Below are 12,507 nucleotides of genomic sequence, written 5' to 3' on the forward strand. Positions count from 1 at the left end.
GCATGTCCCCTATTCTGTTACAGTTGGCAGGTCATCAGTCCAGTTGAAGCTGTTGGATATGTTGTTGTAGTTGATCAATTGCTTTCTGTTCAGAATAAGTCTTACTCAAGACCAACAATATTGGTTGCAAAATCTGTAAAAGGGGAGGAAGAAATTCCTGATGGTGCTGTAGCAGTACTGACTCCGGACATGCCTGATGTTCTGTCGCATGTTTCTGTTCGAGCCAGGAACAGTAAGGTTGTATTTCTGTTACCTGTCAGTTGTTCAGTGCGGTTTCTGGCTCACAATATCCCTCTGTAGCTCCAGTAAGAGTTCTCTTCTTTTTGTAGGTTTGTTTTGCCACTTGCTCTGATCCCAATATATTGGCTGACATTGAGGCACATGAAGGAAAGTTGTTGCATTTAAAACCAACATCTGCCGATGTGGTATACAGGTAAGTCAAGATATACCAAGTTTACTTTTCATGTTAATGAACACTGAAGAGATCAGCGACATTTGAGTTCTTTTTCGCTTCTTTTTGTTCTTCATATTTGCAAATAATCCTAAACGGAAAAACCTGCACTTTATGATCTGTGAAGGCCAAAATTGATGCCTTCTTAATTGCATCTTTACTGCAGTGAGATGAAAAATTACGAGCTAGTAACTTCAGCTGACTCAAATGAAGCTTCATCTGCTCCATCTTTGTCTTTGGAGAGAAAGCAGTTCTCTGGAAGATATGCGATAGCATCTGAAGAATTTACAGATGAACTGGTCAGCCTTTTACATTCACTCTATACTTCAACTATCTCCTCTTTTGCTATCTTATTTCATGTTCTTTATCCATTTAAAGTTTCAGGAGATCAATCTTCCTGTTGAGGATTCCGCTGTAAACTAAGCTTATACAAAAATGTATGATTTTCATTTGTCCAGGTTGGGGCCAAATCACGCAATATTGCACATCTAAAAGGGAAAGTTCCTTCTTGGGTTAACATCCCAACTTCTGTTGCTTTACCATTTGGTACTTTTGAAGCAGTCCTTTCAGATAAGTCAAATCAGGTTATACTATTTGGTAGATGGACCTTCTTATGCATCTCCATTTTGTACACATTGCCTATCATCCAAATATCCAATTCTTCTTAATTTCATTTATGTGCATGATTGTGTGGGGGTTGTGCAATTGATCGCGTTTTCTACAGTAGATTGAACTTTTCCTGGGAACAATTTTCCTCTAATAATATGCAGTGTCATCACTGAACCTTAATGTAGTAACTGGTAAGGACTTATTTTCTCAAGAGAAAAATGTGATATTTATTAGCTGAAAGAATTGACGTGTGCTTTGGATGGTAAAACCTTCAGCTGCATTTGCACTAATAGCTTTGTGGATTAAATCCTGTGAAACATTAAAAGGAATTAGAATATTTTCGGGTATGTGGTCGATTTTCTCCAAGACGATAATAACTCTTTTTTCAGGACATATGGGTGGTATGTATCTGGTAGCAAATTTTCTTATGAAAATGAAACCCCTGAAATCATCATTTCACTCTATTGAATAATGTGAACATAAATGTTCTGTAGTCTCTTAATCTTCTATTTTTATCTGGAACTATGCAGGTTGTGGCAGAGAAATTGCTAGTTCTGAAGAGAAGGTTATATGAAGGAGACTTTAGTTTGCTTGGTGAGATTTGAAACACAGTTTTGGATCTTGCAGCACCACCACAGTTGGTAAGTCCCCTTTTAGTGGCACCACTTTTTGGTGACTGGGAATTTGCCCATTTTTCAAATTGAGCAAATATGAACTTTTCTCTCTAATACTTTCCAAATACAATTGAACTTTACGTTAATAGTCAAACCTCAATGGTAGTTTTGTAACTATACATGGGACTAAGATGAAAATTATACCCCTAAATTCACAGTGATTACATGTCAGATATTCCATATTTTACTTGAGAAACCTTGTCTCAGATTAAAGAGCTGAAGGAGAAGATGCAAAGTTCTGGCATGCCGTGGCCTGGTGACGAAGGTGCAGAGAGATGGGAGCAAGCATGGATGGCCATAAAGAAGGTAAGCATAACATAACGCATCAATCATTGTATGTTTTATGGAAACGCTGCTGTCTTTCGAAGTTTAATAACCATTAATACAAGGATAATGGATCTTTATATAGCAAATATTTAATTTCCTGCTTCCAGGTATGGGCCTCAAAGTGGAATGATAGGGCATACTTCAGTACAAGAAAAGTTAAGCTTGATCATGACTGTCTTTGCATGGCTGTCCTAGTTCAAGAAATAGTAAATGCTGACTATGCATTTGTTATCCACACCACTAACCCATCTTCTGGGGATTCATCAGAAATATATGCTGAGGTAATATATGCTATACTTTGTTTTAACTTTATAAACAGTTAAAAGTTTTGGTAACAGCATCGAATATTCATCAACTGGCTATTTTTAATCGTACACAAGAAATATCAAAGTACAAAAAAGACATCATATCTGATGAAGACGGCATTCAGCTACTAGACCCCCCCCCCCTAAGAAAATGAAAAAAAATCTTTTATTGCCATTTGATATTATATTTTATCGTTAAGAATTATGTGCCAAAAACTATGGGCTCACTAAGGAGTCACAAGTCTAGACCTCCCTATCTATGTCCATAGCCTCAGGTGGCAACATTTGAGCCCATGAGCTGGACAGGAAACTGGTAAAGTGCCATCTATACCTAAAATCAGAATCCAAGAAAATATATTGGTTGAATAGTAATACAACTAAAGAAGATATAATAAGAGTTTCTGCATAAAAAGTTTTATTGTTGAAGATCTCCTGTAGTTGTGAGGCATTTAATTATCTAATAAGGAATATTTGCCTATGCGTTTCTCTTAAATAGGTTGTCAAGGGGCTTGGTGAGACACTTGTGGGAGCTTACCCAGGTCGTGCACTGAGCTTTATTTGCAAGAAAAATGACCTGAAATCTCCTCAGGTAAGTTATTAGACTGAGGCTTTAGCACATCTGGATGTGTCATATCATTTAAATGTTAAATATTTTAGGGATATTGTCATCTAATATCACAAAACTTTCAAAAAGTTGGGTTTTTCCCACAAACTTTAAAATTGACAAATAATATCACGAACTTTACCCCGAGTTGGTTTTTTCCCACGAATGAAAAAATTTCCACAAATAATATTATGATATGAATTTTTTTTTCGTAATTTCTCGACAACAATTTTGAGAGTTTCAAGTTTTTCAATCTTTGAAAATAATTTTTCTTGAAGCACACCCTCCAAAATTGTTTTTCAATCTATTAAAATAACATGAATTTTGTCATTCGTGGGAAAAAACAAACTCGAGGGAAAGTTCGTGGGAAAAACCCAACTTTTTAAAAGTTTTGTGATATTAGTTGCCAATATCCCAATATTTTAACCTGTCAGCAGTTTACTGGCCAAATTTTTTTTTCCCTTTTGTTGAACTTTTTAGCAAAATATTACTTCTGCAAAGATAAAAAAATTTCTAGTGCACAGTTTATCATCATGAAAATTGCATTTGACTATTTTGTACAAAGCATTTAACTATTGACTGCTGATAAGTTTGTCCTTTCAGATTTTAGGTTACCCCAGCAAACCTATTGGCCTTTTTATTAGGCGGTCTATAATTTTCCGGTCAGATTCAAATGGTGAAGATCTAGAAGGTTATGCCGGTGCTGGGCTTTATGATAGGTAAAAGTGTTATAAGATTTATTTTTCCAGGAGTGAAAGCGAGGAGTAGTATTCAGAAAGGCTACGCTTTTACTGGTAGATAGGATCTTCGGAATATAACTAAGTCTTCATGGTGTTTGTTGCAGTGTCCCAATGGATGAAGAGGATAAAGTGGTGCTTGATTACTCATCTGATGCATTAATTGTTGATGGTGACTTCCGTCATTCGATTCTGTCTAACATAGGTGTTGCAGCAAATGCCATCGAGGAGCTATATGGATCCCCCCAAGATATCGAAGGTGTTGTCAAGGATGGTAAAATTTATGTAGTCCAAACAAGACCACAGATGTGATCAAATTCCTTGGACATGGTCTACTACGTCGAACATAAGTCGCATCGAGCAGCATCTCCTATAAGGGTAGGTGTGCCTGAAATAATGAGGTAGTCGTAGTTTAGATCAGGTGTTAAACATACACGGATGCCACAAGTAACTTAATAAGCGTTGTTATTATTGGGAGAGATGGTATAGAAATGGTATTTTATGGGTCGTCACTACTGGGAAATACTCTTCTCCAATAGTTGAATTATTTATCACTAATAAAATGTCCTAGAGTTGGATGGGCTAAAACTAAATGAATGCTTGACGTGAAGTGCAACAAAGGCCACAATTTGAGGAAAGATGATTACTTAACATTTTTCTCACTGTTTGTCATATTTTTCCTCTGATAAACGGATACTCGAGGCTTAAAGCCCAAAACAGAAATCATCCTTCATCTTTTTTATATGGTAAAATTCATTTTACTCTACTAAAATATTCCATCCGCAATTGTACCGAACAGGGAGTGTTTTGCAAATTAGATTTTGATATGTGTTTTTTCTGTGTTTTAATAAATTGGATACCACATTAACTAATAACTATAGCAAGGCTAAATTGGATACCACTTTAACTAATATCTATAACAGAGAACCAATATAATTTTTCTTGCATTAGTAGTACTACTATTTTTCGGTATTTTTGTATTAGTTGGAATCCGAAATCTTGCCACGATATTCCTGCACGATGGAAAATCTTTATGCCACTTAATAGTAACGGATTAGGCGTTTTTCTGCCTAGTCGACATACATAATGTGGATGTGACATTATATGGCAAACATGCAAAGGGAAGTTTCGCGAATATGGGGTTTGCATGCCTATGTTTGATTAACAACATCATCTTGTTGAAGATGATAATGGCTAATGGCCCAACAACCATGATGGTGGTGGCATGGATTAGTCATCATCGCACCAGCCAAAAGCAAGAATATTCAACACATAAGAAACATCTATTCTTCATTTTTTTAAGAATTAAGATACACTCTTCTTCAATCATTCTTACCCAAAATCTCCACTTTGGACGTTTACAAAAACATCCACTGCCCCATGACCCTATAATAATTAGGTGTTTCAATAAATAAACCTAATTTGTGTGTATGTGTGTGTGTGTGTGTTTTTATCTGGCTTAGAAGAGTGTATGGGTCCGCAGATGGGACATAATCATTGCTTTACATTCATCTTTAAGAGGTATATGTTCTTTAATTCCCATTTCGAAGTCTCATTTTGTATTAATAAAGCTTAAATTTACGGTGGATATGTGATCTTTCAAAAGTGAAAAACGAAACCCAAGAAACCACTACTCTTCCTTTCCAAACCATGGTAATACTAATTCCTCAATTTTGGGAACATTAATTCAGCAACAGTATGATATTGCTTTCTAAGAGTTTGTGACAAATGACAATCTCTCTTTTTTCCACTTCTTCCATCACTTGGATCTCAGTGATTCTTGAACAAAGACCTGTGTGTTTAGATGTACAGTTAACTTTTCATAATTAAAGATTCATGCATTCTTAATTAGAATATGTTATTACTAAAAATTGTGCAATTCAGTAAAGCTCTTAGACAATTTCCCACTATATTTTAACTTTTAGATTCTTAATAACTGAATTTTTTTCTAAAGTGAAATGTATTACTTATGTTTAATAAATTGAGCCTTATTGTAACATAGGCCTGAAGCTGAAAAGAATCCAATGGTCAAACGTATTTTTAACAATACATGGGCCCAAAATGTTGACCCTTCAAAAGATTTGGGCCTTTTTTACCCACGTCATTTTTATCCTTTCCTTTTATTTACACGCTCAACAACATAATAATGATGTCTTTCTTCTAAATACATCACATATATTATTCACAATATAGTATTTTATTTATAACTACTACACGTAGTCGTTTTCAATTGTAGTACAAATTTAAATGAAGCACCATGTCCATGTCCTAGTATTTTTGGTGTAGGGGACCATAATAGAAGTAAATAATTATTTATGCATGCATCTTAGTTTGTGGGGAGTAGGCAAACATACTGTGTACACACTTTATACTCAACAAATGCTGCCTTAAATTGTTTGTTTGTGCCATATTTGTAGACAAATATCCCTGAGATTTCAGCTTTTCTTATCATAACATTCTATTGCAAGAAGGTAAACATAGTTTGCCACAATATTCACATGCATGTCAGCCACACAAATGAAAGAGCACCAGAAACATCTAGTTTTGTTTTACTCAAGTTCAACATACAAAAATACAAATTTACTGTTTGAACTTTTAGGGTGGTCTATTGATGAAGTGAATACTCTCAAGGCCAAATATTTGAAGCTCGAATCTTATAGATCGAGCTTGTCACACTTGATTTTTTTAATACTCAAGTGTCGCATGTGTGATTTGTGGATTTAGGATAAAAGTACACGAAAGTATACCTATCTCATCGTATTTTAATGATAGTTAGTACAGTACAGACTGTACAGTAACATTTTACTTTTTCATATTGCAAAACATCATATTATCACTTAAGGCATTGATAATAAAAATTGAATCAACATTAAAATTAAAATATACAAACAATTGTGTTTAAATATTTGCATGCTAATTCAACTCGATCGAATGTGTTCACACGCATGCATGATCTTGTTGATCACCTTAGGAGTTAGGAATTACAATAAATTTTACTACTATTATTTAGATTAGAACAACACACAGTCATGTGGTCTAATAATTATAAGATGGCCCTCTATATTATAAAGAAAAAAAACGCATATATTTATAATATTGTCCCCTCTACTTAAAAGCAAACCTAAGACTTTTGCAGCTTTCAAATAAACCGCTTTTCATAGAAATTCTGTCTGAGTTGATCCGTTTCTCTAATTATTTAATGATAAATCATTTGCATGTTTTCTATGTATTTGCATAGGTTTTTTTAAGTCAATTGGGATATCTGTAAAGTATAACAAGAATTTTGAAATGAATATACTGTTATCATAGATACTATTACATTTGTCAATCCTATTTCTTAAAATTAAAGTATACTATTTGTACATGAATGTGTAAGCTGGCATACATCAACAATTAAAAAAGTTGTAGTTAAATACGTACAAAAATAAATTATTAATGTCTCAAAAGAATTACCGAACGAGTGAAGAGAAAATAAAATTGTAGAAATCCCTTCAGTGGAGCATGATATATATAGGTTGTTCTAAATATATTATAATGATAAGCATATAGGTCCAAGTTGATTTTAGTGTACGTCAAGTTAAATAATGAATCTATCGATATGATAATTCATGAAAATTATCATTCAATATTTATTGAGTCTGATAATAATGGGTGTTCACATTCAAATTTTAGTGTAAATCACTACGATAATACACAAGACACTATAATGTTGTCTCTGGTTTGTTACCAAATTTAATACTCCCTCCGTCTCACTTTAGAAGTCCCGGTTTACTACTTTTGGGTGTCCCACTTTAGGAGTCCCGGTTGGAATATTCCATAATTGGTAATAGACCCCACATTCCACTCACCTTTTTCCACTCACATTTTATTATAAAACTAATATATAAAAGTAGGACCCACATTCCACTATCTTTTTTCACCAACTTTCCTTTATATTTCTTAAAACCCGTGCCGAACTCAACCGGGACTCTTAAAGTGGGGCGGAGGGAGTAATTCTATATAATTAATTAGCAATTCTATTATCGAGGAGAGAATTCACTTCATTTCAACTTAAAATAATTTTTTAATTTGATTTATGTAATCGAATACGCCTTTACTAAACAAAATTGAAGATTTCTTTTGTAAATTAGAGTAACTTATATACTCTTCTCACTCTAATTGGTACTAACTTTTTTCCTTTTGATATGACTATCTCTATTCCCTTCCCATTTAATTTACAAAATATTGCATAAAATTTCATGATAAATGTAGTCTATTTTTATTCTTTATTCATTTAACTTACAAGATACTGTAACATTATATAAAAAATTTATGGTGAACAAATGGGATAGATAGAGTATTAAATATTAAAACCTACACATAAGGATGAGCAAATTATCTGAAATTTAAAAATCTGATCCGAACCAAATCGAAATTTGAAATTCGATTATGATTTTTTTTGGATTTTTTGTTCAAATTGGATTGATTTTTTAAAAAATTATGTTCGAATTGGATATTTTAAAATTTGAAATCTTATATATATAATTAAAATATATTGCAATAAAAAACCTACAGTAACAAATATGATATTTGGGAGTATTAGATTTTCAGATTCTGGTATAGGATTTTTCGCATTGGGTCTTCAAATTTTAATACTCCTATATTTTTATACAATTTTGCATTTTTCAGATCGGATGGATTTTGTAGTTTGGATTTCATATTTTCGAAATTTCAGATAATTCAAATAGCTATGATCATATTTGCTTTTCATAAAATTTCAGATTTGTGGACCGGACAAAAATCCAATCCCAAGTCCAACGGCTCATCCCTACTAAACTAAACTAAACTAAACCTTTGAAATTGAATGAATATGGTTGTTGGATAGGCCCCCCAAATAATGAGAAATCCAAAAATATGCGCATGCACATGCAATTGCATTATCACACAGTGCAAATAACCATGCGCATGTCTACATTATAAAATTTGTGTTGCTCTAAGCAAAATCCCACTTTCAAATCAACTGCCATTTCCATCAAATCCTATTTAATTTTATTTATGCCGTCGTCAATACATAAAATGACATGCAACCAAACCCTCCATTATTTTTATTTCTGAAACTCATTATATACATTTTAAATTTCTTGAAACTACTTTTTAGATAGATATATGACTCAAAAAAAAACAAAAGAGAAGAAGAAGGCATTTGATGCGAATATACAGTGGCTGCTGACAGAAAGAACATCTTGTCTTGGGAAGTGAGAAAGAGAAACATAAAACAAATTTAAAACTATAGTCCAAAACCCAAAGTGTAAATTTTACCATAACAGAAACCACCACTCATTAACTCAATTGGATTTCACTATTTGCCCCATATTTTATTTCAACAATAAAAGTTAAAGTTCAGTCTTTGTATTGGTGACTGGAAACCAAAACATACCCCCCACATTCTTTTGAGTCTTTCTTTCTTTCCCCCCTTCACATTCTCAATCACTTGCAAATCCCATCATATTTAATTTATATAAACCCCCCCACCTCCACATGGACTAAACTCTCAAAATCCCATTTATTTCTCCTTCAAATCATACATTCTGTCAGAGAATAACAAGCACTGGAGCATTGAAGCTTATTACCTTCATTTTCTTGAAACCATTTCTTACTTGAAACAAAATCAGGGAATGCCAAGAAAGTGAAGTGTTTTGCTATCTTGATGGATTGGCAATTTGCAAATCTTACCAAGAAATGTTTGGATCACAGAAACAGACAGCAACACCAATGCAAAAATTCGTTACTACAAAGAATCTACAGAAGAGGCTCTTGCACCTTCATCATCTTCCTATTCTTCATCTCCGCCGTCTGCCCTGTCCGATCAGTAAACTTCAACGACACCAATCAAGACTTCCGACCAAAGAAGATGAAGCTCGTCAGAGCCCATCTCGCCAAAATCAACAAGCCCTCCGTTAAGACAATTCAGGCATGTTCATGCGACATGCCTTACTCCTCTGTGTTTTTTTGTCCTGTCTCTCTCTGTTTTGTCCTGTTTTATGACCCCTCACTTAACACTGTTTTTGTTGTTTTCTGTCCTTCCACAGAGCCCGGATGGTGACATAATCGACTGCGTGCCGTCGCACAAGCAGCCAGCCTTCGATCACCCCAAGCTAAAAGGACAAAAGCCATTGGTAAATAATCTAAGTTTCAAAGGTGTGAAAGGAGCAATGAAAGCTGATGTTTGTTGATGAATGAACAGGATCCACCGCAGAGGCCGAGGGGCCGGAAAACAAGAGGAGTGTATGAAGAAAATTTCCAGATGTGGAGCATGTCTAATGAGTTCTGCCCACAAGGAACAATTCCCATTAGAAGAACTAGAGCCAAAGATGTAGCCAGAGCCGCCGATGTTCAATCATTCGGGAAGAAGATTCGCCCCGTTGTCCGAGATACATCCAGCAATGGCCATGAGGTAGTTATACATATTTTGAAGTAGAAATTTTATGTTTGTTTTAGTTACAATATTTTTGATTTGGTGTTGAATTGTGATTTGCAGCATGCGGTTGGATATGTAAGTGGAGATGAGTATTATGGGGCAAAAGCAAGTATAAATGTTTGGGCTCCAGTGGTTTCAAATCAGTATGAATTCAGCTTATCACAAATGTGGGTTATAGCAGGCTCCTTTGGGGATGATCTCAACACCATTGAAGCTGGCTGGCAGGTACACATTCTAACTCATACTACTATTTAATTATCTTTCAACAATTAATGGATACTAATACTTATTCAATCTTTTTTTTTTGTTTTGATTTGTCTTAACCAACAGGTTAGCCCAGAGCTTTATGGAGACAACTATCCTAGGTTCTTCACATACTGGACTGTAAGTTTGATTTGTTTTGTGCTTACTAAGAAAATTCTCAATCTCTAACTATTCCACTTGATTAATTAATTGCAGAGCGACGCGTATCAAGCAACGGGATGTTACAATTTGCTATGCTCGGGATTTGTTCAGACCAACAATAAAATAGCGATTGGTGCAGCAATTTCACCAACTTCATCTTATAATGGTGGCCAATTTGACATTAGCCTCTTAGTATGGAAGGTAATTCACTATAATTTATGCAGCTTCGGCATTTCTTGATTTCTCATAAATAGCACAAATTAAAATATTAGAAACTTCAAATTTTAGTAGAATTGGCTGGGGCTTCAGGAGGCTTAATGCATAAGAAATAGGAAGACGAACTAGGGGTTGAAATTTGAATCTCCCAATACCCAAGTTATTTTTTTTCCATTAATAAACAAAAAATAAAGGGTTAGATTCTTTTCTCTCTTTTGTTTGTTCATTTTTTTTTTGTGTGGCATTTTTTCTCACTCCTTTTCTTTATGGGGTTGGAAAATGGTGCAAGTAAGGGGAAAAAAGGTTGAATGAGCTTAACTGTCATGATGCATGTTATCCACCTAGCTAACATACGCATGTTGTAAGATACACCATACACTCAATATTGCTCTTACCGTATAGTTACTCCATCGACACCATTATATTGCTTTCTTCCTTTTTATGCTTTCTATGATTCTCCCCACTCTTCTTTTTCAACTAAATATATCTTCCCATATTGCCCCTCTACTTTCTTAGTTTTTTCAATGTACTGCCCCTATTATGTACGCTCTCATTCATTAAGGCGTATCTAATACGTGAAGAGAAATGACGGTACTAATATGTTAAATTACAGGATCCGAAACACGGAAATTGGTGGTTGGAATTCGGGAACGGCGTTTTAGTGGGTTATTGGCCGTCGTTCTTGTTCACACATCTAAGGGATCATGCGACCATGGTTCAGTTCGGAGGAGAGATTGTGAATAGTGAAAGTTCGAGCTCACATACATCGACACAAATGGGAAGTGGTCATTTCGCTGGGGAAGGATTCGGAAAAGCCTCTTATTTTCGAAATCTTCAAGTTGTTGATTGGGATAATAATTTGATACCATTATCCAATCTTCGAGTTTTGGCGGATCATCCCAACTGTTATGATATACAAGGGGGGATCAATAAGGTTTGGGGAAATTATTTTTACTATGGAGGGCCAGGAAAAAATGCCAAGTGCCCTTGAAATAGTTTTCTTTTTTATTTTTAAATTATATCCTATTTGGGGTGAATTTAGGTTATCTCCTCTCAAGATGGTACTACAGCTTGGGTTATTCTTTCGATTTTTCCTTCCATCTAACAGGTGTACTTAGGGGCTTGTAAATGGTAAATTGAATTATTAAATACATACTGTGATTTTGTTATCTCTCTGAATACATTTTTTTGTTTATACAAAGGCCAAAATTTGGTGTTCATGTAGCAATAGAATAACACCTACAATGGAAATATTCAATTGGATGGCTTGATTATAACTACTACTATAAGATAGTGAAATTCAAAGCACCATCAAAGTATTTGACAATCAAGTAGAAAAAAGGATATCTAAATAAATTGTTATGTGTGTGTATATGCTCTCTTTAAAAACAAAGAGGCAAAAAGGATTTTTGGAAAATTCCTATAAGCTTAAGAGAAACTCATAAATTTCCTAAACTAAAGAAAGATCTTTATAGGGTAGCCTCATAGACGATAGTAAGCTATACAAAATGTAATAAAATTCCACACTCATGTGTGTATATGGACTCAATCCTCATTTGGACATTTCCATCCACAAACTCTACTGAAGAAAGAAAAAGAAATTCTAGTTAGGACACTGAAAAATGAAAAAAGTCAGGATGATAAAATCATTTTACTTGGTTTACAAGCGAATGCATAATTAGATAGTCAATCTGAACAGTCGGACAATAATATTAATCCTAA

The 12,507-nt window shown here is 34.4% G+C and overlaps 3 protein-coding genes across 6 annotated transcripts in view; all 3 read left to right on the forward strand.

Moving 5' to 3' along the window:
• Positions 1-2,045, forward strand: part of LOC125204595 (alpha-glucan water dikinase, chloroplastic-like) — a 36,602-nt gene extending 34,557 nt beyond the window's left edge. For 2 of the 4 annotated variants that reach the window (XM_048103288.1, XM_048103287.1), the window contains exons 23-28: positions 124-237; positions 330-433; positions 618-750; positions 910-1,035; positions 1,591-1,701; positions 1,942-2,045. In XM_048103288.1, the coding sequence (XP_047959245.1) occupies positions 124-237; positions 330-433; positions 618-750; positions 910-1,035; positions 1,591-1,665 (552 nt within the window). In that variant the 3' untranslated portion in view covers positions 1,666-1,701; positions 1,942-2,045. The remainder of the gene's footprint in view (positions 1-123; positions 238-329; positions 434-617; positions 751-909; positions 1,036-1,590; positions 1,702-1,941) is intronic. The other 2 variants (XR_007173596.1, XR_007173597.1) reach the window with 2 other exon arrangements.
• Positions 1,963-4,019, forward strand: LOC125206400 (alpha-glucan water dikinase, chloroplastic-like). Its single transcript, XM_048105657.1, has 5 exons — positions 1,963-2,040; positions 2,169-2,342; positions 2,863-2,955; positions 3,574-3,689; positions 3,815-4,019. Exons 1-5 carry the CDS (start codon positions 1,963-1,965, stop codon positions 4,017-4,019), a joined length of 666 nt encoding a protein of 221 aa, XP_047961614.1.
• Positions 4,020-9,219: 5,200 nt separating this feature from the next.
• LOC125204605 lies at positions 9,220-11,954 on the forward strand. Its single transcript, XM_048103312.1, has 7 exons — positions 9,220-9,657; positions 9,776-9,862; positions 9,931-10,140; positions 10,225-10,389; positions 10,495-10,548; positions 10,624-10,770; positions 11,399-11,954. The coding sequence occupies exons 1-7, from the start codon at positions 9,394-9,396 to the stop codon at positions 11,774-11,776; spliced, it is 1,305 nt and encodes a 434-aa protein (XP_047959269.1). The 5' UTR covers positions 9,220-9,393; the 3' UTR covers positions 11,777-11,954.
• The last annotated feature ends 553 nt before the right edge of the window (positions 11,955-12,507 follow it).

Source organism: Salvia hispanica, chromosome 2 (assembly GCF_023119035.1).
Source record: "Salvia hispanica cultivar TCC Black 2014 chromosome 2, UniMelb_Shisp_WGS_1.0, whole genome shotgun sequence".
NCBI lineage: Eukaryota > Viridiplantae > Streptophyta > Magnoliopsida > Lamiales > Lamiaceae > Salvia > Salvia hispanica.

Bases quoted from the DNA above. Each gene is read 5' to 3' on its own strand.
- LOC125206400 (XM_048105657.1), top strand. From the start codon at position 1,963: ATGCAAAGTTCTGGCATGCCGTGGCCTGGTGACGAAGGTGCAGAGAGA. The intron at 2,343-2,862 runs GTAATATATGCT...TCTCTTAAATAG, and splicing joins CATCAGAAATATATGCTGAG to GTTGTCAAGGGGCTTGGTGA. The intron at 3,690-3,814 runs GTAAAAGTGTTA...TGTTTGTTGCAG, and splicing joins GGTGCTGGGCTTTATGATAG to TGTCCCAATGGATGAAGAGG.
- LOC125204605 (XM_048103312.1), top strand. From the start codon at position 9,394: ATGGATTGGCAATTTGCAAATCTTACCAAGAAATGTTTGGATCACAGA. The intron at 9,658-9,775 runs GCATGTTCATGC...GTCCTTCCACAG, and splicing joins CCTCCGTTAAGACAATTCAG to AGCCCGGATGGTGACATAAT. The intron at 9,863-9,930 runs GTAAATAATCTA...ATGAATGAACAG, and splicing joins TAAAAGGACAAAAGCCATTG to GATCCACCGCAGAGGCCGAG.